The sequence below is a fragment of the Bombus terrestris genome, chromosome 5 (genome assembly GCF_910591885.1).
Source record: "Bombus terrestris chromosome 5, iyBomTerr1.2, whole genome shotgun sequence".
Lineage (NCBI taxonomy): Eukaryota > Metazoa > Arthropoda > Insecta > Hymenoptera > Apidae > Bombus > Bombus terrestris.
This window is the reverse complement of record NC_063273.1, coordinates 5,377,675-5,404,606: the sequence shown is the minus strand read 5'-3', so window position 1 is coordinate 5,404,606 and position 26,932 is coordinate 5,377,675. Positions and strand designations below refer to the sequence as shown.

Sequence of the window (26,932 nt, the reverse complement as noted above, 5' to 3'; positions counted from 1 at the left end):
TACATCGGCGTATTATTAATGCAAATTTTTTTTCTCCATTATCCGGTAGCATTGCAAGACGTAGAACGTATTCGCGAAACAATGATTACGGACGGCGGCGATAGAGGTCCTATGAATCTAATTGCAGTTCGTATTTAATGTTTTCCACCTCGCCCACTCTATGTGGCAAAACTTGTTCTTGGGAACGATTAAGAATCTCTAGATTGCTACGGGAGCTGTAATGGCGTCGTTAACGGTGCTAATGTGATTACCGGCTGAAAGCACCGGACGAGTTCACGGAGACAAAAACAGGAGCAATTTACGTTCCCTCGTAGAAAAATCGTTCGTCCGCGATGCTACTTTTTCGTTTGAAAATTAACGCGGATTCTTCGTCCAACCCGATAATTTTCTTTCCTCTTGGTCCACGCTGGCAAGCACCTCGCTTATCGCTTCCGAGTAAATATGTAATTGGTATCGCCTTTTTCTTAACGACGCGAAATTCGAAGAAAACGTAGGCGAATCGTACGCGCGAGGCTTTAACCAACCGGGGCAAAGATAGTCACGATCGTTAATTTACGTGCGAACAGGTAAAATTTACGCGGCGCGGCTCGTTGGCAACAATTAGTCGCTTATTTTCTGCTCGCCAGTGCTCCCATTTCGGACGCTAATTATCATCTGACCCGCCAAATGCGTTTTTCGATCCGACGCTCGACATTCTATTTTCACGCCTCTGATAGATCACGAAATCGTAATTGAACCGACCGAAGGTAGTCAACGCCTTGGCTAATGGATGTGGAGCGACGCTTAGCCAAACTAAACACGGCCAGTGACCAACAACGACAGTTTTATCGTTGGAACCAAGTGGACGCGACCGACTCAATTATCGTCGAGTTATCGTCGCCTGGCGTAAGACGTAAGGTGTGAAACGTCGACATTCCCGTCGAACGTTGTTCGTCTTTGCCCGATATCTCGTCGGTTCGCGGACTATACACGCGCGACCACGTTCTGGCAACGACCAGTCGAGGTTCGTCGGAACTCGACTCGCGCACCACCGTCGGATAGGAAACTGCTCGCTGCGGATCTCTGTCTGTAAGAGTCAGCTCGTTCGGATCTCGAGTTCCACGATTTCCAAGAATATCGGTCTGTGCAGAGGTCGCGACGACGACGGCCGACCGACAGGTTTTTCGAAATGTTTAACCATCCGCTCGTGCGCGTTTATAGAACTCGCGCTGATTCTTATCGAATACCATTACGCGCAAACTCGAAGAAAACACGTCCATTCGCGTGCTAACGAACGCGTAACGTTTGCTCGTCGCGCAACGATCGTAATCCTGCGGTTTTGCGGGCGGAAGCGAAAACGGAGCAGAAGGTTGTTGGAGGTGCGCAAAGGCGCGAGCCGCGCGAAGGGCGTTTCGGAAAGAAGAGAGAAAATCGTGGAAAACTCACGGTGATCGAGGGCAGAACTGGCGACGAATGCTTTGCCAGTTGGACATTCCAAGCTGGTATTAGCGGTAGCGGCGGCGTTGCCAATGCCCTGCAGGTGGTAATGCCCGAAGGACGGACCCCTGGGCGCCATGATGGCCGCGATGCTGAAGTCCGTCGCTTTTCCCCTTTCCCCCTTTGTAGGCATCCCTTCTCGGTCGACGACACTTTGATTCCGATTTTTCCCTCGGCCTCTTCCTTCTCGCGTCCGGTGTTGCCTTTGTTTCTCGTTCAACGTCTCTCTTCCTCTCTCTCTCTCTCTCTCTCTCTCTCTCTCACTCTCTCTCTTTCTCTCTTTCCGTCTCTCTTCTTCGCTCTTTCTCTCCGTCCACCCGAACGCAAACACTTTGCTCCGTTGCCGACAGGAAGCGCACGATACGCAGGACGATAATCACCAAGCCTCACTCGCGGATATAAACGTTGAAACTACTCGGACCCGTTATCGGTTTGCCGATTGCCGTTGTACCAGCTGGACCCCGGTTACCATCGAATAACGCGACAACGACGATCAACGATAAGCCGAACACCGGCACGCGCTTCCCATCGACTTTCTCGACGCGAGAATCGGCGAGGATCGCGAGGAAAACGCGCAACGAGAGTGGAACGAATCGCGAGGACGCGGAACGTAGTCCGCGCGATCGGTCGGTCGGTGGCGTTGGCGAGAGGATGCTGCCGCTGCTGCTGCTCGAAAGGTAAACTTACGACGAAGATCGAGACAACGCAAAACGAACGCGTCTGCGCTGCTCGACTTCCCGGACTTCACTGGGCCACCGCTCCTCCTCCCACGCGCACCGCTCGCCCCACCAACTTCGCTCGCACGGCAACGACGCTCGAGCCTGGCCGCTCGCGAAGCCCCGATAACGACACCGAAGCCGACCCGGTGCGCCCGAGAGAGACAAGGAAAGAGAAGCCGCGCGTCCTACGGCTCCCCTATTGGGCGTTGCTTTTCGGGGCTTCCTCGAGCCGTCGAGGCGGTCGCCCGAACTCGAGGGATCGAGCGCCCGGTCACGTGACGTTGCCGAGTCGTGGAAACACGGGAAACTACGATACGTAGGAACGCGGGACAAGGGCGGTGCGCACCGGAGGCGCCTCGTTCCAGGCCACGCCTCCGTTAACCACCGACACGACCACCGCCGATACCTTCGACCATCGCCGTATCGTTACCACCTCCACCGCCCCACGCGCCGTCACCGTCGCACAGCCGCCGCCGCCGCCGCCGCCACCGTCGTCGACGACGACACCACCACCACCACCACCACCACCACCATCGCCATCACCTCCACCTCTCCACCATCGTTCTACCACCGATCGCGGAGGTATCTCGAAGCGGCGGCGTGGCAGCGGCACGGTGGTCGCGCAACGACGAAAGAGAGATCGATCGACCCCTCGTGCACCGGATGGCCGGCGTTTGTACGTATCTACGTATGTACCACTGCTGTACATACATTGGCGTAGCACCATTTCACGTCCAGCTTTCCCTCTATCTGTCTCGTTTCGCTGATCGTCCAAACGATTTACATACTGCCGTGTCGCGACTTACAAACAGCCGCAGTTTTCTCCATATCGGCAACCTTTTGCTCTTTTCGCTAGATTCCGAACGAGACGACAGCTTGGACCGTGCAATTAATCGGACGGAAGTACCAGACGAAAGTGGAGAGATGGAACGACGTCGCTTTGCCCTCGACCATCTGTACCGTGCGTATCGCGTTTTACGTTTTCGTCGCGACGCGCAACGCGCTACGCAACGAAAACTTGGAAAATCGTCGAATCGCGTGGCGTTTACGCCATTGACGTTGGCCCAGGCGTCGCGATATACGCGTATCTACAGCGGCTGCTAATAGAGGCGTATTCCGCTGTTGGATCGACTTGCCAGGTACACAGTTGCGTCGAGATCGCTCGCAGTGAGAATTTGCTTAGTCGTTTAGCAGCTTCGAAGAAAGTTTCAGCCTCTCTACCTACCTGTATCTTTCGTCGCATCGCGATGTTCCGCCATCCTTGCACGTACAACGACCCATTGTACGTATCGCGTTCGACTCCAACGTGGTAGACTCTTCGAACGTTCGCGAATATCGTCGATCCGAGTGATTCCCAAAGTTCCGATCGTTCCATGGTCTCCGCTTTTCTCACGAACTGCGCCCCGAATCGAATCTCTCGCAAAAGACAAAAGAGCAAAGGGGAACAAAGGCACCGTTGAGTGGAAACGATGAAAAAGATGAAAACGAGCTGCGGGGAGGAGATAGGAGGAAGCGCGTGCAACGCTACTGCTAACAAAGGGACAGAAGCATCGTGGCGATAAAGACCGTTAGATGCATTCGGTAGACGTATCTCGATCGATCAAACGTCAGAGGATCCGGGCTGTCGGTGTCCGAGAAGCAGCAGCGTGAAGCGCACGATCGCGAAGACCGTGTTTTACCGCATTGGTTGGATCTTCGAGAGCACCGAGGGGAGATTTACGGCGTGTGTTTAGGCACTTAGCCGGTCTACCTAGTCCCCCCTTTATTATACTAATTTCTCGGGCATGTCAAAATACCTATCGTGTACCGGCCTCCTGAATTCTATTCGACACGCTGGGTGCCCCCGTAGTCGACCGCATAAAGGATCCCATCCCGTATAAAATATGAAGACCCGTCTCTCTCTCTCTCTCTCTTTCTCCTCCTCTCCTCTTCTCCTCGTCTCCTTCGTCCCGTCTCTTCTTCAGGTAGCTGAAAAGACACGGCATGCTCGAGGAGTCTTGGAACGAACCGCAGGAACGAGCTGTCCTGGACCCCCCGTTTGCTTTGGCATTCGAATGTTTTTAAGGCGGTTGCGGATGCTCCGAGGTGTCACCGTTTCCTTTCAAATTCGTCACCCGTGGTGAAACTCGCCGTTTAACAGGCTACGACTGTATCCACTTAACTGAGTTTCTCGTGTATACGCGTAACTTCCGACCAGGCCGAATTTTACCAAACCTCGAACGTAAACTACCTGCGCGATTACGATCGAACGACTACGTCTCAACTAGGACGGCGAGGATCCCGTGCTTTCTCGTTCGCCCTTCTTACCTTGGAGCTAGAAAAAAGTCGACGTCTCGGAGAGGCAAGAGGGTGCGAGAGGGAGACAGGCGGGCGAACTCGAGCGCACGGAAAAAGGAAAAACACGTACATAAATCAAGGTAGAGCGAGGAAAGGAAAATCGCGAAGGGAAAGGAAGGTAGGAAGGAAGGAACGAGACTGGACGTGGCAGATGGAGTGCGAAGACACGGGGTGGAATCGCGACCGAGAGCCGCACGGTACGACGCAACGGAGAAGTACACGAAAGTCATTCATCATCGTAAGAGAGGAGAGGCTGTGCGAGCTGCACGCCTGGCCGTTGGTAGTTGTGGTTACCGTTGGCGGAGGAAGGTAGAGACGGTAGAGGTGGCAGGCCACCCACGCTGTATACGCTCGAATTCGGTGGCACGTCTGACTCTCCGACGTACGGGCCGTCGTCGTTGCGAGGACGCGGCCCATGCAAATTGCAAATGTTGCGCGAAATTCTCTAACGCGATCGATGCGATAAACGAATTGGACAAGGCGATACATCGTCTTGAGAAGCATCGTCGCGAGAGTGACGTTGGAAGCTACTCGAGCTAAACGGAGCTACGAGCGGATACAAGAGGGTTACCGATGGATGAAAGGAAAACCGACAAACACGGTCGTTGAAATCGCAGCAATTACGCACGCAACGGAACAGAGCAGAGCGTATCCAGCAATGTCGTGAACGAAGGATAAACTAGAATCTTTCATGGCACGAGCTTCTCGGCTTTCTCGAGTGGCTTCTGGAGAGGGTAAACACACGGTTTCTTTCCCTCGCCCCTTCGGGCGTTCCTAATAATAACAACGAAATTACTGTTCGTGGCTGCGATAACGAGGAGACGATGTCGAGGGAAGAGCAAAGAGGACCAGCTTGGTCGAAACGTTGAAAGCGGAAAGGAAGAAGAGACGTAGACGCGCCTCTCCAAAGGGACAGCGGATCGCACGGTTAGCCGAGAGAGGGAAAGAGAGCGATCTCGAGGGCTCGGTCGGCTGTCGAGTGCGTCGCGGCGCCAGCTTTTCCATGCCCCAAGTAGGGAATCGAATCTGCCGGCGTGGAAAACGTAAACCGCTCTGCGAGTGTGTATACGCAGCAGAGGCACTCTCTTCTCCGGTCGTCGGCCGCCTTTTCGAGCGCTTTCGCATCGGGACGAGCGAACCGTCGCGTCCAGACGACGACGAACGCGTACTTACTTACTCGTGCGAGCATCTGCCACGGTTGGGATAAAGCCGCGCGAGAGATACGATTCCGGGCGAACCGTAGCAACGAGCAACGATTATTCAAATTAAAGCAGATACGAATCGCCGAAAAGCCCGTAGGCGCGCGTATAGCGAGGACTTCTCGCTTAGCGCTCTTCGCAAGTTCCGATCGCGCGCACGCTAAGCGTACATAATGCGGCCACATGCCGCGCGCGACACATTCCTCCTCCGCGTTCCTTTTTTCCCGCTGCAACGCGCATCAACGAGATTACAATGCGTGGGCTCGAAAGTAGCGAGACGAGGGAAAAGGACAAAGACGAAGAACGACAGGAGGTGGGAAGAGATTCTGGTAAAGATCGGAGCGGATGGTCCCTGCGAAACAAAACGTGTATTCTAATAGCCTCACCTCTGGCTACAAATAAATAAATAAATACATAAATAGATAAATAGGTAAATAGATAGAAACGAGGAAGAGAACAGGAAATAGATAGAGAGAGAGAGAGATGCGTGGCGTTAGAACGCGTGTAAGTGACAAAGTGGAGAACTATATAGGTACGTCATGAATAACTCATGCGGCTGAGAAACATTCTCGTTCTCGTGGGTGTGTTCTCTGTTAGTAGCTGGCAGCGATAGCGATTCTCCGAGCGTTTTAACTCGTCCGATTGGCAGCAGAGGTGCAGCAGGGTCGAGCGATCGACGCGCGACCGCTATCTTTTTCAAATCGATTCTTTAATCGGCCAGCCGCTACCGTTAGGTATCGACGTCGATCCGTGACCGGGAATTATCCAATAACAAATCGCAGCCAATTATCGAACGGCTGCCGCGGTGGACAAATTTGCATGGCGAACGCTGCGAGCGACACACCGCGACAGTCTGTAACGAAATCGCCAGCCATCGTACCGTGCGAGTAATTTTGCCGATGGTAACGCGACCTCCAAATACCCGACAGCAAACATGAAAATTCCACTCGATCAGGAGGATGGCACGCGTAGCTATAGCTAGCGCAGACTCGTACGGGATGGAAGATCGCTGGCCGTGGTCGTCGACGGCTCGACGACCTAGAGAAAACGGCCGTGTTACTGTGGTAATAACGCGACGAGCGCGGATGGTCGAGAAACCGGACGGAGTTAGCCGCGATAACGATCGCGAGAAAGCTATCGGCACGCGATCACGTCGACGCCCGACCACGTATCGCGCTGGAACCAGGCAAACGTATGGAAACCGCGGAAACGTATGCGCATCGCGATCGAAAGTAGGCGGGATCACGAGGCGAAGCTGAGATCTCGAGACTAGAGGGAGGAAACGCGAAGAGGAAACGCGATTACATCCGGTTCGAGCGTGTTTGTTTATCGCTCTTCCTGACATTTCGTGAATCGCGGTGGCTCCACTAAATCGATAAATCTTTTGCTCTTTCCGACGCGGAGAACGAGGCAGGCTAAACGGCGTATAATTTAACGATGTACTAAACTCTTTATTGTACACCCCACTCGAGGCAGCCGCGTCGTGCGTCGAAAACTGCGAACGTAAAACGTTCGTTTCGTTACTGCGAAATAGATCTATCCGATTTTAGACAAGTACGTATTTCGTTCTCGCGGCCACGTTCCGTGCACGGCGAATGAAATATCGAGCGCGATTACGCACGTCGCTGTCGCGATCGATACCGCTGCTCGATGTTTTAATTTAGCCACAATTAAAGTATATTACGCGTCGACGCGTTGTTTCTTACGGCGTACGCGTATACGAGATCGTTTCGGCGTTGGTTTATCGTGCGCTACCAATTTGGGCGATCGTATTAGGCGCAAGCGTCGATGGTTTTACGCGATGGTTATACGAGTTCACGGTGGTTCGTCTACGCGACGACGCGGCTAACGAGGACGCGTAACACCGTGCACGTGTGCGAGAGTACGTAAACGGAGCGATGCAGCAGCCGCGTCGATAGCGAAGCCACGTCGAAGCGTAACGCGGCGACGTGACGCGTGGTAGAAACCAGTTCTCCGACGCGCGGACGTTCGTCCACGAATTCCAACCTGGCGAGTATAATTCGTTAATTAGGATGTCAAAGGTGGTCGGTGAATCGCATCGGCTATTTGACGCAGCGAGGCGATAAACCGCGAATTACGAGACAAATCCGTCCTCGGGTTTCCAAAGCGGCTGAAAGTTAATATCGAGATGAGTATTAATTACGCGTGGTCAGGCGGACGAACATAATGAAGTCGGCATTTTATTGCCGCTACCGGTAGTAAGTTTGTTGGTAGAAAGAAGCCCGGACAAGCAGGAAACGTTGGCGTTGTAAATTTCGAGGACGCGTTCGTACGGGATTCCCGAAGATAAGAATCTCTGGTTCAGAGATACTGGCCCATTTTCACGGTATTCCGTGCCTTTACGAAAGGTCGTTTAACGAGAACCGATGGCTCGCGTTCCTTCAGCTCGACAGGGAGATCAGCGACGGATTATAAGGGGAATAAATTGTCCGCGGTGTCCAGGCGCGCGAGGAGCAACCGCCACCGCTGTTTCATCCTCTTTTGTCGAAGAAATCTCGTCTCGTCGAATCGACGATAAGGTTTTTCGAGTACAGCGCGTAGGAGCGCCGAGAAGAGCCGCTGGCTGGTTAAGAGACGGCGGTCGTCGAGCCGGAACCGAAGCGACAGGATGGAATTCCAGGAGGACCAGCTACGCGTTACAACGTGTTTCACACTTCGGGTTACTCGCCCACGCCCCCAAACAAATATATAATGCGACATTAGAATAACAAATACCGGTTGAAGCATCCACGCCTCGAGAGCCGCGGGGTGCCACGGCCTGTAGGTACGCACCTACATAAATACTAATACGTGCATAAATAAATATATCTGTAGAGCGATTCGCCTGGGAGGCCCCTGGGGAATCGTGGAAAATTCTGCGGATTTTTTGCTCGATAAACCACCGTCGCGGAACCAAACGTATTTTAGAAACGTGTGTTTACGGCACGCTCGCTAGCTCGCTCGCACGCACGCACGCACGCTTCCCTACCAAGGGTTTGAAACCGGCAATGGCGATCGCGTCGCGACAGCCGTTCCGTTTTCCCCGGCGGCGGGCCAAAATAAGAGCAGCGAGATGGGATTAATCGAGAGAAAAGCGTGCGCGTGCGAGCCACCGCTAAAGGATATTTCCTACCTAGCTACCGCTCCCGATAACGGTCGCTCGTAAAAATTCCGCCGTGAAAACTGGCACAAATTGCCCGGTTCCTCCTTATTTTTTCTTAGCCCTTCCGAATGGCGCGGCAGCGTCGGATTCCCCCAGTTTTTTTCATCCCTCTCGACGAGCGCCCCGCGGCTTGTACTTACACGATACCGAATGGCCGCTCGGGGACTCTAATCGAAATTAGTTTTTTAATTGGCCAGACTTATTCAGTCGTTGGGATCGACCGGACGAAGAAAGGGAGGGACGCGGCGATCGAATAGAAGGGTGGACGCGCGCGCCGCAATCAACGGACGATCGTTCCGGTCTCTGTTTCGCTCGTTTCCGCCGCGTGACCCACTTCCACCCCCGTTAACCAAAATCACCGTGATAAGAGGCGAGAGGAGCGCGTATCGTTGCGATCGGCACGAGCTATCGCGATCAAAGGTGGAAAATTGGCGAGAGAGGAAACGGCCGGAGAGTAGCGTCGCGTCGCGTCGCGTCGTCGTGTCGTTGCGGGAATATTAATCGAGTTTGCGAATCACGCTCGAAATAAGCGGATGATGTCGCGCGAACGTTACCAAGTCGGAACGGATGGAAGGCGAGTCGCGTTCGTCTGCACCCGTTAACCGAATCAAGCTTCTCCGGTGGCTGAAGAAGGCGGCAGACACGACGGGGTGGTAAGGTGAATGGAAGCGGAAGAAACGAAGAAAGAGGGGGACGGACGTACGAGGGTGGGACGAGACAGCTAATGGCGAGAAAGGAAAAGGGTAGGAAGGGATAATGAGGAGGACGAAGAGAGTACCGGCATAATTCGCGCTCAAATATTGCCTCAAGAGGCTAGAGGAAGGAGAGAGAGACAGAGAGACAGAGAGAGAGGGCGAGTGGCTGTTTCTGGATAATTTCATAATTAACCGATGGTGGGAGGGAGGAAGAGGCGAGCAGGCAAAAAGCGAACGGCTCGGCGAATTACATTAAGCCGCGAAGGAAGCGGAGCTCGCAGATTCGATCAAACCGAAACTATTAAAGGGTACCCTTCGAAAATTATAAACGCGCTCGTTATCCACGATCTACGCGGCGCGATGTATCCGCGCTGAACGCGCGCCGTTATCTCGAACGGGGCGGTCGAATTACTCCGCGGTACGTTTTTTCGTCGTTTCCATTAGAAGACGCGGCAGAACGAGAAGTTGTTCCTCGCGCGCGTCCACGGGATGGCAGGTAACTCATCTTGGCGAGAACGCGCGATGTCTGTGAGCAGGATCGGGCGATGGAACGCGACGTGTTCGCCGAAACGGGCCGATTCGACGTTGCGCGAGTTTCTTGCCGTTCTTCGGAGCGAGAGGTTACGCGAACGAGCGGGGAAATTTACTTTTCGAGTCTTCACCCTCCGCGAAGCGACTCGTAAATCTGTGTAAGGTCAGTGGAATGGGATTCGGGGAAAGGTCGGAGGTGAGGCGCGGAACGGGGCCACCCTCTTTCGAGATTGCTCTTCGAGCGGGACAGCTCGGTCGATAAAACAATTGCCGGGGGGATAATCGGCATTATTTACGCCGGATTCTCTGGTAGATAGGCGAGGGTAGCAGCTGGGGGCACGCGAGGGCAGGGTGAGAGGCAGCAAGGGGAGAAGAGAGCTGGTCTGCTGGAAGGACGGCAAGAGGGCTGTCGTATCACGAGCCGCAATACCCTTGGCGTAGCAGAACCACGATGCAGGAGGGTAGTTGGAAGAGAGAGGTCCGAAGAAGATTCCCCGGCAGTTATAAGCCTAGGGTGATCTCGTGCAGCGGCTTCGTCGGCTTACGGCTTATCCTACTGATCCGCCCTCGCCGTTAAACTGCTCTCAATTAGATACGTCACTGGATTTCGATGTCAACTGGCTGTATAAAGCCGCGATCTCTCCCGAGGGAGAGCCATTCTCCTCCTGTCGCCTGCCTTTGCTCGCAAAATGCAACGCGTTTTCTTTTTTCCCGATCGGAAAAGCCCGCTTCTATCACGGGCTGTCGTATACACGTTGTTCACGGTCAAAACCGATCTCCAACAAGCTAACGAGCATCTTTAGCGTCCCTGTGTGCTGTTCTTCTATAGCGTCGTATCTGGCCAGCGTGCGTGCGTGCGTGCGAAGAAGAAGAAGAAGAAGAAGGAAACGCGCGCGTCGTAAATCACCGATAATTTCCAAATTCGTGACGAACAAATAGCATTCAGGGACAAAGATTCGGGGCAAGAGGCAAAGAGGATACAAGGTGCAGCGGAACCACGGAGAAAGGAAATTGCCTACTTTCTAAATAGATGTCGTCCATTTAGCGGAAATTATGTGGCGAGCGCAGTCTTCTAATATTTTTGCGGAATCGAGCTACATAATTTGAACGACAAGCGATTACGAGAGGCACGCGAACCGCTTCACCGAACCGATAGACGTCGCCGCTTCGCGGCTCGCTCGCATCCTGAAACCTTTTCGACGAATCCGAACGACGTTGCGGTTCGACCGTTGTCCACCTACCGATCTTGCCGCCGCTATTGTATCGGAAAGTGGCGGAATCCAAGATCGATGTCCAACGTCGGCCAAATGTTCCCTAGAACCTGTCATTTCGCGTCACGAGCATAACCGCCGACGTAATAGTCGCCGATCAAAGATGGCCGACACAATGGCCGCGAATTCCCGCGGGCACGGTCTGTTCTTTTCGAACGCCAACCTAAACGGTCGTCGTTCTTCCCACTAAACGTTGACACGCGATTCCTCGCCGATGCAACGCGGTACGGCGCGTCAGTCACACGGCGCATTAAATACCATTTGCCTGCCCCCGATTCCAGTCCATCCTTTGTCCTCTACTTTTTGTCCGGATAAATATACCCTTTGAACTCGCTCAATTTCGTAAACCGGTTCGTACCCCTGTTCTCCTTTCAGCGCGTGACTTTCAAACGATTCTCGTCACTTACGAAACCGCTAACTAGTATCATCTACCTCGGCACGATAAATCGCCGCCCTTTCCAACCGACTCTTCCAACCTATCTATTCTCTGCTCATTCGGCCAGACTTTTTCATCGTTTCGCGACCAACCGTACATTTCCATTTCCAGCAAGTTGCACGTTGATCTCGTAGAAACGCGGGAATATAAACGCGCACGGCGAAACGGCGGTACGGGGCGTCAGTCAGTTAGTCAGTCAGTCAGTCAGTCAACGAGCGAGTCGTTTTTGTTAGACAGGGTGCATGCGTAATAAGGTAGTCGCGCTGTATCTCTCCCTTTTTTCCAGTCCCTTCCTGCTTCGCCTCGTCTTCGCAATCCCTCCTACGATCCCTCGATACCACCCTACCTCGAGCAGTATACGAAGGAAGGCGGTGTGGCCGATTTGGCCGCTCCTTTCTCTACCGCCTCGACGAAATCCTCGCGCAAATACGCTGCCAGCCGCTCGCAACTGTTCGGGCTTATACGTGGGTAAACAACCGTTCCGTCCTCCGATGCAAATTAGATTGGAATTCGATACGACACGATCCACGTTACAGGGGAAGAACTCGAGCACGCGCGCGGCTTTCGTTTCACCACAGTTTCCAACGAGAAAACTAATTTCTCGCGACTGATCGCGTTGGTCGAAGCGGAAATTTTCCGTTCGCGATCCAGTGGAATCGCGTCGACGAAACACCGCTTCTTCCTTGTTTCGTTGTACGACGACGTTTCGCCCGATGTCTGTCTATCGAACGAATTACCTTTCCTCTCGTCGTTACGCAGCTTTGTTCGCTGACAATGCCGAACCGCACCGGGGATGCTCGTGTAAATAGAAAAAGGTAAACGGTAAACTGTCAAGGGACGTGACGAGTAGTCGGAAACGCGATTGAAAAGATGCACGGCAACGCGTTTTAAAAGATGGACCGGTCGAAAGCCACGCCACACCGATCCAACCAATTTCCTCTCGTATCGCGTTTTAGTTTGCCGTTTCCACCACCAACTCATCCTTCGTCCTGTTCCTTTCAAAAAAATACCTTCCGAGAATTAGCGGTGGTCTTTATTGCCTGCACGCGGGAATGAATTCGCGAGGAATAAAGGTCGAGAGACGTAAAAGGAAAGGTAGTAACCGTTTCGAGACTTTTACTGCACAGAATTTTCCTGATGACGGGAAACATTACGTACACGTGCACGCGCCTGGATGCATGCCACTTCCGAATGTTGCTTCGAATAGCGAAATTAAGTCCACCGTTGCGGTCGAGCTAGGAGTCGCCCCGCGGGCCACTTTCGACGATCGATTAGCGCGCGTCGAATCGCAAAACAGAGATTCCTCGTCTCGAATAATCGAAAGAGCCGCTATTCTTTCGTTTTCATGCGTACATGGTCGTCGGACGTTCTTTCGATTTTCCAGTTCGTTCTACGAACGGTGCAACGCGCCGCTGGTTCGTAGATCAAACGTGGAACGTAACGAATCCGCGTACACGTTACGCGTTATCGCGGTCACTCGCATTTCGTGTGATCTCGATTATGATTGTTTACGATCGCTGCTAAACCATCGATACGCAACGCGATCGTGAATGCCTAGCGCGTTCGATTTATTACGTTCGCCTTGCACGCTAAATACGACATTTTTACGTATTTCAACGTTTCCTCTGGCCAATCAAATTTTATCATCGTGCGAGTTTTTCGTTCCCCTGAGCCATCAATTTCGAGCTACGCGATACATCCCTTCGACGATTCGAGAGCGTGCTGCCATCTAGGAACGTGTCGTCAAAGCGAGACGTTCGTTCAAGAGGGATGATAAAAGGCGATCTCTTACCCTTCTAAAGCGAACGTAATCGAGCGAATAGCCATAATCTTAGGTATGTACGCGCGTGAAATAAAATGGTTGTCTCGCGACGACCAACGAAACCGAGCGTGTTTCGTTCGCTAGAAAATCGGCGAACTATGGAAACGCAGAGGCGAAGAGAAGCTTCGGGAGGGTCTGGAACCGCCGGTTCTGCCTTCCGACGATATTTCACGATATCTTCTGAGATTCTTGTAGGCCTGAGAGAAGACCCCCTATGGCCTGTTGGCTACACGAAAACATATACGTCACTGACGCGCATGGTTCGCGGCGATTCTGATGGATCCTGGGATTCGATGGGAACAAAAGAATGTTGGTTTAGCATGGAAGGCGTGTTTGTTATTCTGATGAGGTATAATGGGATGGATCTTGGGTGTTGATGCATGGCGCGTAGCAGGGTGCCAAGTCCAGAATCCCGTGGATCCAAATGGAGATCGGTACGGGCCCCGTAGGCTTCTTCGAGACCCCTGTAGACAGGGGCCGCAACACGTCCATCACGTGTCACGGTTATGTATTTAGACATATCTCACTACTATCTTCCATATCGTTCTTCCTCTCTTCTTCTCTTCCTCTCCCTTTCTCTCTTCCTCCCTCTTCACTTCGCTCGTCTCCCGCCGGCTTCCTTGCCACCCTCCGCCACCCCCTTCGCTCTCTTCCACTCCAACGTTTTCGTTTATCATTTTTCTTCCCCCCTTCTACGATCCTCGTATTCGTCTTCACTTGCTACCAGCTTATCGTTCCGTTCCTCTTCCTCTTTAGTCTCTTTTAATCGAAACGGGGACCCGTTATAAAAATACTACCTCGTCTCCACGCGATTGCGATTCGCGAGTCGTAGCTACGTAGGCTGGAGAAATCACGCGCGCGGTATATCCACGCGTACTCTTCGCGTCCTTAGATAATGGTAAATTAATGTCTGTCATCGAACCCCACCCTGCTTTCCCACTTCGATCGATCGACGTACCGTCCAACGAACTTGGTCGATTGGTTTTACCGTCGAGTCGGCTAGCAGCCAGTTTCTTTCGCAGGGAAGTGGTCGAAGCTGGACTTGGTCCCGGGCGAGTTGGCTCGCTATCGGGTCCATTCATCGTCTATAATATTTCAACGTTAATTTCCTAGATGGTGATGCATGACTCGCGTCAGTGTCATGCGTGCGCTCGTGAACACTCGTCATCATCGCTATCGTTTCTCTTCCCCGTCCCGTTTCTTCTCCTTTTCTTCTCCTTCCTCCTCTTCCATATCTCCGTCTGTTATTCCGAATAATCACGCACACGACACAGCGACTCTCTCGATCGCCGCTCGTTAATATCGCCTGCCGCGTGTAGTCGGTAGTCCCGGCTATCCACGCTGCTCAGGTAGTTCTCTGTCGATTGAATTTTTTATTGGCCTAACGTAGAAGCCTGTTCCGAACCGGTATGCCATTCGTCCTGCCGCTTCTTCTCGTTTCTGACGTTTACTCTAAACGTTCTCGATGTAGACGCCACGGAAGGAAAAGGATCGTGCATAGTATCTGAACGAAAATGTTCGACTCGCGCCACCTCCGCATACGGCATATTCAAACTTTTATTTCGTACAAAACATTACGAACACTTGTTAAAAAGACGAAGCTCGCTGGAAGACTCGTGAATACAGACTACTTACGCCGTCGATTTCAGTTCGTCTGGCCGTTACTCGCCGTTTGTAACGGCTTTCATCGATTTTACCATAAAATTGACGAAACCGTCAACGTCCTCGAGCTCTTTCGAGTAAAATTTCGCAGCGATCGTGGCACGGCCTTCGAATTTCGGTACCATAGAGAACGAACATTCCGCGTACGCGTCCACCTCTACCTGATCCGACAGTTTCAATTTCAGCTGCTCGTCCATTCCAGGCCCCTCGATCAAGAATCTACACTTCTTCAATGGGATGGGTAGCGGATTTTGAAATTTCGCTGTCGCGTTTAACGTCTTGCCAACTTCCGGCTCGTTCTCCAACTACGGAAACCATTTTAATTTACTTCGTTGTCGATTACGCGATAAACGTAGATAGGATAGAACGTAAAGAGCACCTACGTACCGTGATTTTAATGTCGGGTTTCCTCACGCGAAAGTCGTCTTGCGCAAAGTACTCGAAATTGGTGTCCTTGATGGTCGCCAGGCAGGAAATATTGAATGCGCACTGATTCAATAATCGAGGTCCGTATTCCTCCCAGGATACATCCATACGCACTTCCTCGAGGACTCCAGGTCTCACCAGTCGATCGATATTTAATCTCTTCACTGGGTCGCCGACCCGTCCGGTGTACAGAACCGTCTCTACTCTTAAAATCACCGAGACCTCATACTCGTTGTAATTGCTTCTATTTTTAATCAGCAACACGACACTGTAACAGGGCGCATCTCGTGAGTATAGGAGAGAGAACATTCGAAACAGCGGATAAACGGAGCTAGGAAACAAACGAAGAAATACCTGAAAGGTTGTCCGATCACGATATCGTCGCGTAACTCGAAGTTAAACATGACTTCGTTGAACTCCTCGTTGAGGTAATAACGACTAAACAACGACTGACTTTGACGCAACGCCTTCAACATGGCAGCCCGTTCTTCTTCCGACTCTGTGAAACGAAAAGAAGGAACCGCGCGTTAAGACTTTAGCAAGAATCGAGGACTCGCTGCTCGCTCGCTCTTCGAAGGATCTCTTACTTTCTGGATACTTGTAGGTATGAGTGATATCTTCCCTCGCCCATCTACCGATCGCTTTCGTGCTAATAAATTGCCCGATGCTAGGTATCGAAAAAAAAAGAAGGTAAAACAATTGGACGTTATTCTCTTTGCTGGAATAAACGACGAATCGATCGATCTTAAAGGAAGACTGAAACGCGTGAAATACTCACCCGTACACGTCCTTTCGAATCAACTTTAAAGGTTGGGTCGGTCCATTGTAACGCCAAAACACTTTATCCGCGTTGACCTCGGCGAACAGGAAGGCATTGTCGTAAGGTCGGAGAACCTCGCCTTTCTTCACAGCGGCGACGGAAGCCGGTCCGCAACGGTACGCGTCTTCGCTCAATTCTTGAGGAGTCGCATCGATCGCTTGCCAACCAGAATATTCCGGCGACAAGTCCATTCTAGTCATCCATACCTCGTTCCACACGTGGAAATTCCTACGAAATGACCGGATCGCGGTGAAAAATGATGGAACCGCGTGCACGTATACGATCGATACGCGCTGCAACTACCTGAGTATACTTAGACGTAATACTTGCCATATCGAATCGCTGTTCATCTCCTCCATAATTTTCCCCTCGGCATCGACGAAATAGTCGACGGTCAAGCTGCTCTGAGTGTCGTGCGCGCTCGCATAATTGGTTACCACGCGACAAGGTAGTCCCAGGGTACGGCAAACGGTGGCCAACACTCCTGAGAATACCCAGCATTGACCATACTTGACCGGTTTCTTCGTCTTATAGTATTGTTGCAGGATCTTTTGCGAACCCAACCATTTGGTCGGTGGTGTGCCACCTCCAAAATCATCGGACCAGTTACCCATTACCGCGCCATTGTCATCCGGCGAATTTACCTGTAACGCGGCGACTTTCCTCGAGTTTTGCGATCGACAGCAAAAAAGGGTATCAGACCGAAGTCGATTCGAGTACTCACGGCTGCCGACAGAATGCGAGATATAACGACAGGATCGTTTCTGCCGTGTATTCGAACTTTGCCAACTTGAATCATCAGATGCAGCGCGCAATCTAATATGTCTCGCTCGAATTGCGAATATTTCCAAACCGTTGGTCTCAGACGATTGTAGCTTCCACGCCATATCAAACCATCCTCCGCCATCACGTACTCCTGCCGCTGATCTTCCTCCTCCATGTACACCGCGTCCTCTGGAAAATTTTCAAAAAATCATTGTCCCACGTATTCGCATGGTTGGCCTCTTTCATCGAAATCGAGTTTCCCTACCTGCGCACCAGGGATTGAAAATTAGATAAAACGGTTGTTTCACCGTGTAACTAACGGCTCCGTCTAAATTCTTGTTCTTGGTGTCGATATCTATCCTCCACTTGCCTATTATCGCGTCGGGAGCTGCAACAATCTGAGAAAGTGGCATAAGATGAATCGCTCGTGTTACGACCGCGTAAAATGGAAAACGAATGAAAGATGATACGCCTTTGATCGCTTACCTTCAATCGAATAAAATTGTGTTGAATAGCGTCAATGGTGGCATGCCAGGAACCCTCGGACGGTTCTCCCGGATAAAGAACAGCCGTCGCAACGAGGGTTCCGTGCCCGTATAGCGGCCTCTCAACTCCGTCAACCGTGAAAATTATCGACATACCATCGATACTTGGCTCGTAATCTCTGGACAAAGTCAAGTGTAAGTAAAATTCTTGTCCCCGTCTAACGACCAGCCTAGATTTGTCGTCCTGTCTAGTCATCAAGTCGTATCTGGATGTTCTGTGATTGACTCCATTCTCCGCGATACACGGATCCACATCTGCGATCGTCAACACTGGAACTCCAAAATCTTCCCCTGCGAGCAGAATACGAATACGATTTTTTTACCAATTTAACTTGGTTTACGTGCGACGCGACGGTTTCAACGTGCGAAACGCGCTTTACATAACGATATTTCTGATTCTGCAAACATCCTGAAACACTTAAGTAAATTCGTACGTATGGCGAATTGCCAACGACGATAAAAATACGATCCAGTGGAATAATTAAAAATTGCCTGGTCTTTTACTATTTGCGAGATTTCGATAGGAGGAACACCGCGCGTCGAAAGGTTCGAAACAGAAACGAGATCGCGAGCATGCGAGCACTCACAGTAAAATCTGAATGGAAAGGGATTGGAACGGCGATCATTGAAAGACCGGTAACGATCGTAAAATCTATAAAACATCCTTCGAGGACTCGGGAATGCAAACTCGTCCCTCGAAAACGAACGAAAGACTGAATCCATCGGCGGATTTCGCGCCGCGGTCCTTCGACTGCTCAGAGTTCTATGAAATCACTGAGAGTGAGCGATCGCTCCCCGTTCTGGAAATAAGGAAGAAATTGCAATGCTGTATACTGTACATGACTGCACGGGTACGGAACGGCGAGACGAGGTGCTCCGCTTCGCGCGCCGCGCCGCCCTACACGTTGGGTGGGTTGCTATATTCTAGGAGATACGTCAAGGACTTTTCTGCATCGACGAACGCAACCATACATGGCGTCATCGATGAGTCTAGGTACCAGTCGGAGTCACCTACTCTTCATCCTATCGATTATTTCTCACAATTTACTCTGGTAATTACGAAACGAATTGTATATCTGATAATCTGTCGCGCCGTATTCCAAGAAAACGGATGTCGAAGATCGCCAACAACATCTTTATATGGTCGAACGTGATCAAGATGTACGTGGAAAGCGTCTAATCCGTACGTTCGAGCAGATTGACAAGGCCAGTGAAAAACTACAGATCGTCGAAAGAGTCATTACGCCGGCGTTGACACGTTTACCAGTTTTGGCGGCAATAATTGTCTCGTTTCCATGTATCGTCCAATTACGACAATCTATCGGTACGTTCAATCAGTATCGACGTCTCGCGTGTTTTCGTCTTAAATCGGTTTGCAAAAGCCGCGACTATTTAAAATTCAAGCCTTGACAAAGAAACTTGTCGACGCAATTAATTCCCATATTGCGAAAAGAAGTGGAAACGCAACTTGCTCGCATTGGCCATCACCTATTTTCGTTGTTAGCGATTCGCTTGTCCTCGTACAATCGCGATTCCAAGCGAAAACGTTTCACAGAGTAAATTGACAAATACCAATCTTTACGACCGGTTTTCCGTCACGCGGCTAACTTTTAAGAAGTTTCACTCGGAGAGTTTTGCAAGATAGAAAAAGGAAGGATGTGTACGGAAACAACGTATCTATCGACAAATATGTATCACAGATACATCGAGAAGCTAGATAAGCACGTGTTAAAGTAATACGCGGAAACATCTTTTTCAAACCTTTCCGCCTCTTTTCATTTCTTTTTCATCCTTCAAGTTTTTATAAATTTTACTTTATTCGTACTCTTACAAATTTTTGGTACAGCCAGTCATTACGTTAATTCACCTCTGTTTTCTCTACACGTTGTTCGTCTCTTCACGCCTTTAGGTTTTTTCATTTTCGTCATGTACATTACTCTTCCTTATTGTTCGTTTATTTCATTTTCTTTGATCCTCTACGCTCTGTTTCCCTCCTTTCGCCAATTCTTCGCCCCTTTCTTATTATTTTTTTATTCTTTCATCGTTTCACAGATTCCTGCTTATTCCCTTGCAATTTGCACGTATACGTGGTTGTGTGTGTTTGTGTGTATCTGTACATAAGTCGGAGAATCGTAAGCTGCCTATACGTAATAACGGGGAATCGTTAGGCAAACACAGATGCAAGAACAAATTTATTTATCTACTAAAGTTTAATCTTCAAGATTACGTTGCCACTTACGATCGGTTAGTTTGGTAGTGAAAATTCCTCGGTTCAGTTACCTTTCTATTAACACCGTCGTACTTAATGTTATACCGGATCAATTAGAAATAAATATTGATCTATCGCATAATATATAATAACCCGACAGCCGGACAGCCGATCGCGTAAGAAATATCGTGTTAAACGATCAAATTACTCAAAGTATCTCTATATAGTGCAGCCGTCATACGATTACTTCAACCGGTTTCATACGAAATCGATGCTATTTTGGTGAGTTGGTAAGCGGCAAGAAATTATGGCATCTACATACCTAATGGTATTGTTTTCGATTAAAAATAACGCCACGAGGCAATCTGCTATGCACATGTATATATATATATATATAGTTAAGTAGACACAGATAAGTGTTCTAGAATGCAGATTATCCATAGCAACTGATGATGACGCGCGATGTCATGTATTTGATGCAACATAAGAATAGAATTTTCATTCTCTGAACGATTTATCTCTTTTCGTTCGTACGATACTGAGAATCCGAGGCTACCACGATCGGGAATATTCATAATTTCCATAAAAATTGATTCGATTATACTGTCAAACTAACTTTCAACGAAGATAGGACGAGCACATAGAACGCGTGGATTTGAGTTTCCATCGGTGCAAATATCGTAAAAAGCTATCAGCGCTAGAGGAAGCGAAGTTACACTTGTTAGAGAAGCGGCTGTAAATAATTAAGCAAAAGCCTGTGTGACGAGTTTTAGCACGTGCCATAGTAGCTACGGCGATAAATAGCGGGTATGCATGTTCCTGGTGCAACAGCAACTTCCTTTCGTTTCATGCGAACAACGATATCCGCATAAGATTAACATTCTTCTTGGTATATACTGTACATGGCATTATTGCAGTCTCAAACGCGAGGCGACAGGAAGACGCATATTTTGAAGAAACGGCGAACATCCAAGGTACGCTTATCGTATAACGAATTGCTCTGTTCGTTCGTTAATACTATGCGTTAATACTGGCTTTTATTTACTGCACGACGACATCGCGCGCAATTTTAATCCGAACTTAGCGATCGCGAGGTAATCGCGTAAGAATAATCGGCTGAAAAATATTACCAAAAGAAGAGATAACTTGTTTGATCGGTTTTAATATCAATCGAAGTAACGTTGGCGCGAATAAATTCGCGTTAAAATATCGTATTCGCGTTACATGACTTGCTATCTCACAATTAGAAATGCCAAGAAGATGAATCATAAATAGTTGAGTCTGCTTTCGATCTCGGAAAAAGCTCGGGTAATAATACAACTGTGCGTAATTGGGGCTGACGTCATGATTCAGAGGTCAGGGTGCCACTTACGTAATTTTACTTTCATTCATGGCAGTGGTCACACCTCGAGGCCGTTAAGCACATGTCGTAATGTCGCATTCGTTTCTACCTTTTATCGATTCGCAAATATCCACAGTCTGGAGAGGAGGGACGTTTCATCCGTTTTACGTTGCACATTGGCGGATGAAGGAATTGCAATCGAAACGATAGTAGCTAAATAGTGACGACGAAAGTCTGCACGCGTAACAAGACTAACGAGACGTACATCGTCGAATAATTCGATTTGGGCCGACTGGCCGCGAAAGAAGCGAAAAGTGAGATTTCCCATCTGGCTGGCAAGACGAGTTTATTTTCTTTAGTGAAGTACTATCGACCAAATTTTCAAGCGCCGAACGGAATTCACGTTGTTCGCGCGATTTCTGTTTGCTTGCTAATTTCCAACCGAACATATCTGTTGACTAAACTTTTGAAAAATATTTCTTCCAAGATTCTCTCGTAAATCTTCGCCTTGATCTTGAAACCATACCGAGCCGGCGAAACAGAAGCAACGCGAGTTGCGCCGTTACATCGAAAAAGTAGTAACAGGAAGTTTTCGAAATTACGCAGTTGCCTAAAAACATGTAGCGGCTAATGACATCACCGCCGTAACGAACTCAAAGCAAACGTTTCGGTATAGCTCGGACGATTATGATAAGCGATGATCGAAACTATCGATAGCACGTTTCGCACATATCGAAGATCGAAGAGCATCCTCGATACACTAGCTGGCCAACACGTGCTTTCTTAAAATAGGTCTTAAGAATATGTATACAAAAAGAAAAGCGTCGCTCGTGCCAAGGACTAGAAACTTTGGAAATCCTTCGAGGATTGTTTTGAGCTGCGCTCGTTTCCGCCGTTATAACTACGTTAGATATAATAATAGAAGCACGATAAATCATCGGTTTCTGTCTAGATCGCGTTAACACGTTGCTATTTGTTCGAGCATAGAATAAATCGATTCTCAGTAAATTCACTTAGAAAATAGAACGAGATTCTACGAAGAACGATATTCTTCTAGAAATGTCATTTTTTTCTCATACGTGCCAAATCACAGGATTCTGATATCGTTTATCTAATATATAGGAAAATATTGATTCTGTCTGTGAATTACACGCGTCAAGGTCATCAATCACGCAAGGAGGTTATCGCAGATTAACTCCCTCAAGTGTAAAGTAAAAGGTATATTGTCCATATATGTTTACAATGATTTACAAGTATTAAAATGTATTTGTCATCGCGCGTTAGATTACAGAAATTCTCGAAAACACGTAGTTTGATCTATAGTTTGAAGCGATCGTTCCAATTGGAAATCATTTAACTTGTAAACAGTGTTGCTCGGAACTTACCAGAACTAGATGCAGCAGGTGGCCGTGGAAGACATTCCGGTTTTGTGCATAATGGCTTAAGGGGACCGTCCGTAACAGTTTCGGGTCTAAAAATTGCTCTAAATCGTGAAAAACAAGAACAAAACTTGCCCATTTTTTTCAATCTTGTACGGCAATAAATACGATATATTTTATTTAATTATTGTCTTCTTTTTTCGGCTGCCTTTCAAATTTAAAAGTTCATAGTATTTCCCATACTTTTGATGACATTTACATGTCATTCCACTACGACACGCGATTTCGCTTCGATCGTTCTACAGTACACCTCACGTTGAATTATCTTTACGAAACATAATTACCGACAACAGGTCATCTGATACAATCGAACAGAATTTTGAATCTTGCGGTACCAATCACTTATTCAGAGGACTCTGTTTCAGCTATTGACTCACTGCCACGAAAAGATTAATCTTCCGTATGAAAATTAAGAAATTTAAAAGAATTTTAAATTATATTTTAATCATCGAGATATGTACACGATTTAAAGAGAGTATGTTAGAACTCTGTAATGAAATGTCAATTTGTTAACATCGAAATAATTGTCAAATATCGGTATAAGTTTGAAAAAGATTCGGAATTAAACGAGGAGTTACTGTATGATATCACGTCACAATTTAAGCTCCAACGCGGACTGATATAGACGACGCGCTCTGTCGATCTGCTCGCGAGTAAATGAAGGACTGTCAGAGACTCAGTTGGCATCATAAATGATGCAGACGACATGATCTCTCCCCAGATTCCGATCAATTTTTAGATGGTCATGAATGCTAACGATCCCTTCGCATCTTTACCTAACCATCATAGGTACTATTTACCTCTTTCTTTCTTTTTCATTCATTCTAAATTATACTTACCCTTTCTGTTAGTAATAACATAAACATTATCTTAAAGGTATTGTAACTCATTTTTATTTATTTCGCTTGAACCTCGATTCTCGTTACAGGAAGATGAAGTCACATAAGTAAACTTTCGTTCCTCGAATTTCCTGAATGTTACATCTATTTAAAGACTATTACTTTTAAAGAGAAATATTGTTATTAGCATATTTTCTTCTTTATTTCATAAGAACTTGTTATAACATATGTAAAAATATTTATTTGCGACTATTATGCAGCTCATGATTTATAAATAAATATAAAACTTTTTTTTTTACCTATCACTATATTTATTTGACACAAATTTTACAAAAGTTTCTATACATAATGTACCAAATATTAATTAGGAAGATCTAACATATTAATTCCATTCAAGTTCTGCTTCGGTAATGGAGCGCCTCTTTTGCTCTCTGTTGTCTTCTATTTTAATAATAGTTTGCAAAATATCATCCACAAGTACATATAAATATCTGTACACATAATTGCCAGATTCATCCTAATACATAAAAGTTACATTTTTAATTAATCTTAAACTGAATGTCTACAAAATATAAAAACATTATATCTTACTTCTTGTACTTCTAAATTCACAGTTGCGCGTCTCCTTATACCTTGAATATAAAATTTCATTCTCATATGACGTACTCCATCCTTTTCAAAGGTAATATGACTGAAATATTATATGTAGTTAATAATAATATTAACTATAAAGAGAAACAGTAATAAGTACAAATATAACTATACCTTATGTGACTTCTACGTCCACGTCTGCTCTCTTCTCCATATGCTTTTATTGGTTCTCCTAGGGCATCTGTTACTTTAGGATGTTTGATGCAGCGATCCAATGCTTTACTGTATACGCTGTTTGGACTTTTATTGGAAAATAATTCATCAAAAATCATATAAAACATGAAAGCAGTAATTCCTATACCACAAATTATTACACCTAAATATCCAATAGATTTTGTATTTTCTTTAACTGTAATAAAAACAATATTCAGGGTGGTATTGGTTTTTATGCTTTATGTGTCCATATATACATAGGAAATTTACCTACATCCGCAAATCCAACTTGGATTTTATTTTCATGTTCGACATGATCTGTTTTAGCAATTGATTTTTTTGTACAATATAATGCATTTTGTCGAAAATTAGAATTATTACTAAAATTAGAAAAAATGTATACATTTCTTAGACTACAGACTGCTACAAATCTTTTGTACAAAATGCAATTGATTACTCGTGTTGATGCCATCTCCTAAAATGATGATAAATACTCTTTGTACAAATGGAATAAAAATAAACAATAACTATTGCAAAGTATTGAACTACGCTGTCCGTACAGACTAATTCTATACAAAATTCTATCAATAGTAATAATGCAAAGTAACCGATAAAAGTGGTTAAAAAGTATTTAAATAAAATACAAAAATGATATTTATAGTCGTCACAATGATCAAATAACATTTAACATACATTGCATGTTGTAAAAATAATATTTCTGAAACTATCACAAACGTTGTACCAATTGTCCTAGTAGATTTTGAAACCGTCTTTTAATAATTTATCATCCATTTTCTTTACCTATTTTACATACCTATGGATTAATAAGAAATATTGGATTTGTAAAAAATTGAAATAATTATGAGTAAATATCAATAATGGTATTTTAATGATAGGTTACTTTAAACAACACTTTTAGAATCTATGCTCATGTTTGATTATTTCATCACCTATATGAGAAATTGAGAAATGTAAACAATGTTACAATAGCAAGGTTATGAACTCGAAAAGGCAAAACAACATAACCTATCTTATATATTAAGAGGAGTAAACAGTGAAGCTCTCTTTAAAGATCGTGTTGTAACAGAAGCTATAAAATTTCGTTAATAGAAAAGTAGATAAAATTAAAAGTCTTAATGAAGACTGCTCCACATCAAAGGCTAGTTATGGTTGGAGATCGCGACGGGTAAATATTCATTTATAAATATATGATATGTCCAAAATTTTGTATTATATTCTTTAGTGCATTCACCGATGGCTTATTTAAACTTATAATTAACCTTACTCTTAGGCTAAAAGAGTTGCTACGTCGTCGATTAGTTGAATGTGGATGGAGAGATCAAGTAAAATTAATCTGCAAGGATTTAATAAAAGAACATGGTCACGATATTACTTATGATAAATTGCTTTCAATGGTTACAACTAAAGCAAGAACACTTGTTCCAGACTCTGTTAAAAAGGAACTCCTACAGAAAATAAAAAATCAACTGATTGCTCAAGAAGAAAAATTAAAAATGTAACAATAAGAAATTCATTACACTGTCATACGATAGCCATATTGCAATATCTGATAAATTTACGCTAAGTTTAGAAATAAATTATATTTATATATAAACTGATAGAAGTACCTTGGTTGTCTAACTATAAGGTTGTCTAAATATAAACCTATTTTGCATTTAATTACATTTTACTATTTATGTAATTATATATAAAAAAAAAAACGGTTGTTTTAATTTAAGAAAGTATAAGAAATAATAAATGTTGCTTGGAAACTGTCTACAGACATCAGTTGAAATAGATAGCTAGATCATTGATACAATGTTAAAAAAGTTAACCAAAAAATGCATCTCGACAAAGCAGCTTCTAGCGGACAATGACCAAACTATACGCGGGAAGCAAAATTCGTAACGGCGCGGCGATTAATGAAGGGTAAATATCGAAAGATATAAAAATTGTTTGAAAGGTGAATTACACATTGCAAATAAATTGTTCTTTCTTTGTATCGATTACAGATGATCCAGATACCATGAGCAGCTAGCAACAATCAATAGTAACCAATAGCAACGATCTTACTAATTTTTTCTTCTTGACTTCTTGGTCATTCTTTATCGCATTTGGAAAGAATTTGAAAATTGTGGATGTTGGAAGGATTTTAAATAATTAAACACTCTGTTCATTTGCAAAATAAAATTGTTTTATTCAATTCAATCTGTAAATTTACAATAATCGTGCAGTTTTACAACGAGTTCGTAATTTTCTGTATAATAATTTATGTAGTTAAGTCATTTTACGGTGATTTGATTTCGTCGCAGGATTAATGGAGTTACAACACTCATACGAAAATAACGATCGAAAACTTAGACGTGCATGTGGTATGGCGCAGCGTTTTGGTGCTCATTTTCGAATTGCCACTAAGCAACTGCTTTTAATCA

The 26,932-nt window shown here is 46.7% G+C and overlaps 4 protein-coding genes and 1 long non-coding RNA gene across 10 annotated transcripts in view; 2 read left to right on the top strand and 3 right to left on the bottom strand.

Annotated features, from left to right (window-relative positions):
* The window catches only part of LOC100648418 (T-box transcription factor TBX20), a 41,970-nt gene extending 26,931 nt beyond the window's left edge, over positions 1-15,039 (bottom strand). The window contains exon 1 of one of the 2 annotated variants that reach the window (XM_048405795.1): positions 3,421-15,039. In XM_048405795.1, the coding sequence (XP_048261752.1) occupies positions 3,421-3,454 (34 nt within the window). In that variant the 5' untranslated portion in view covers positions 3,455-15,039. Of the gene's footprint in view, positions 1-1,425; positions 2,680-3,420 lie in introns of those variants that run through there. The other variant, XM_048405794.1, reaches the window with a different exon arrangement.
* A 143-nt stretch (positions 15,040-15,182) lies between these two features.
* LOC100650808 (annulin) lies at positions 15,183-23,512 on the bottom strand. 2 transcript variants are annotated; one of them, XM_003395595.4, is made up of 10 exons: positions 22,804-23,512; positions 17,809-18,158; positions 17,588-17,720; positions 17,282-17,511; positions 16,888-17,201; positions 16,516-16,785; positions 16,325-16,404; positions 16,092-16,236; positions 15,699-16,005; positions 15,183-15,616 (listed from the first exon to the last, which is right to left on the bottom strand). In XM_003395595.4, the coding sequence occupies exons 1-10, from the start codon at positions 22,934-22,936 to the stop codon at positions 15,311-15,313; spliced, it is 2,268 nt and encodes a 755-aa protein (XP_003395643.1). In that variant the 5' UTR covers positions 22,937-23,512; the 3' UTR covers positions 15,183-15,310. The 2 variants fall into 2 exon arrangements, with proteins under 2 accessions (XP_003395643.1, XP_003395644.1); XM_003395596.4 differs by lacking the exon at positions 22,804-23,512 and adding an exon at positions 18,455-18,679.
* On the top strand, positions 21,060-22,981 carry LOC125385086. Its single transcript, XR_007224047.1, has 2 exons — positions 21,060-22,636; positions 22,703-22,981. It is a non-coding gene; the product is annotated as an uncharacterized LOC125385086 (long non-coding RNA).
* A 471-nt stretch (positions 23,513-23,983) lies between the features above and the next one.
* On the bottom strand, positions 23,984-26,269 carry LOC100651321 (mitochondrial import inner membrane translocase subunit Tim21). Of its 4 annotated transcripts, none has more exons than XM_012308735.2 (5): positions 26,129-26,269; positions 24,771-24,975; positions 24,462-24,696; positions 24,288-24,387; positions 23,984-24,213 (listed from the first exon to the last, which is right to left on the bottom strand). In XM_012308735.2, exons 2-5 carry the CDS (start codon positions 24,970-24,972, stop codon positions 24,079-24,081), a joined length of 672 nt encoding a protein of 223 aa, XP_012164125.2. In that variant the 5' UTR covers positions 24,973-24,975; positions 26,129-26,269; the 3' UTR covers positions 23,984-24,078. The 4 variants fall into 4 exon arrangements, with proteins under 4 accessions (XP_012164125.2, XP_012164128.2, XP_012164126.2 ...); XM_012308738.2 differs by lacking the exon at positions 26,129-26,269 and adding an exon at positions 25,786-25,923; XM_012308736.2 differs by lacking the exon at positions 26,129-26,269 and adding an exon at positions 25,315-25,454.
* Positions 25,549-26,708, top strand: LOC105665751 (transcription and mRNA export factor ENY2). The gene is made up of 3 exons (XM_012308740.3): positions 25,549-25,686; positions 25,792-26,429; positions 26,513-26,708. Exons 1-2 carry the CDS (start codon positions 25,637-25,639, stop codon positions 26,018-26,020), a joined length of 279 nt encoding a protein of 92 aa, XP_012164130.1. The 5' UTR covers positions 25,549-25,636; the 3' UTR covers positions 26,021-26,429; positions 26,513-26,708.
* Positions 26,709-26,932: the final 224 nt, after the last annotated feature.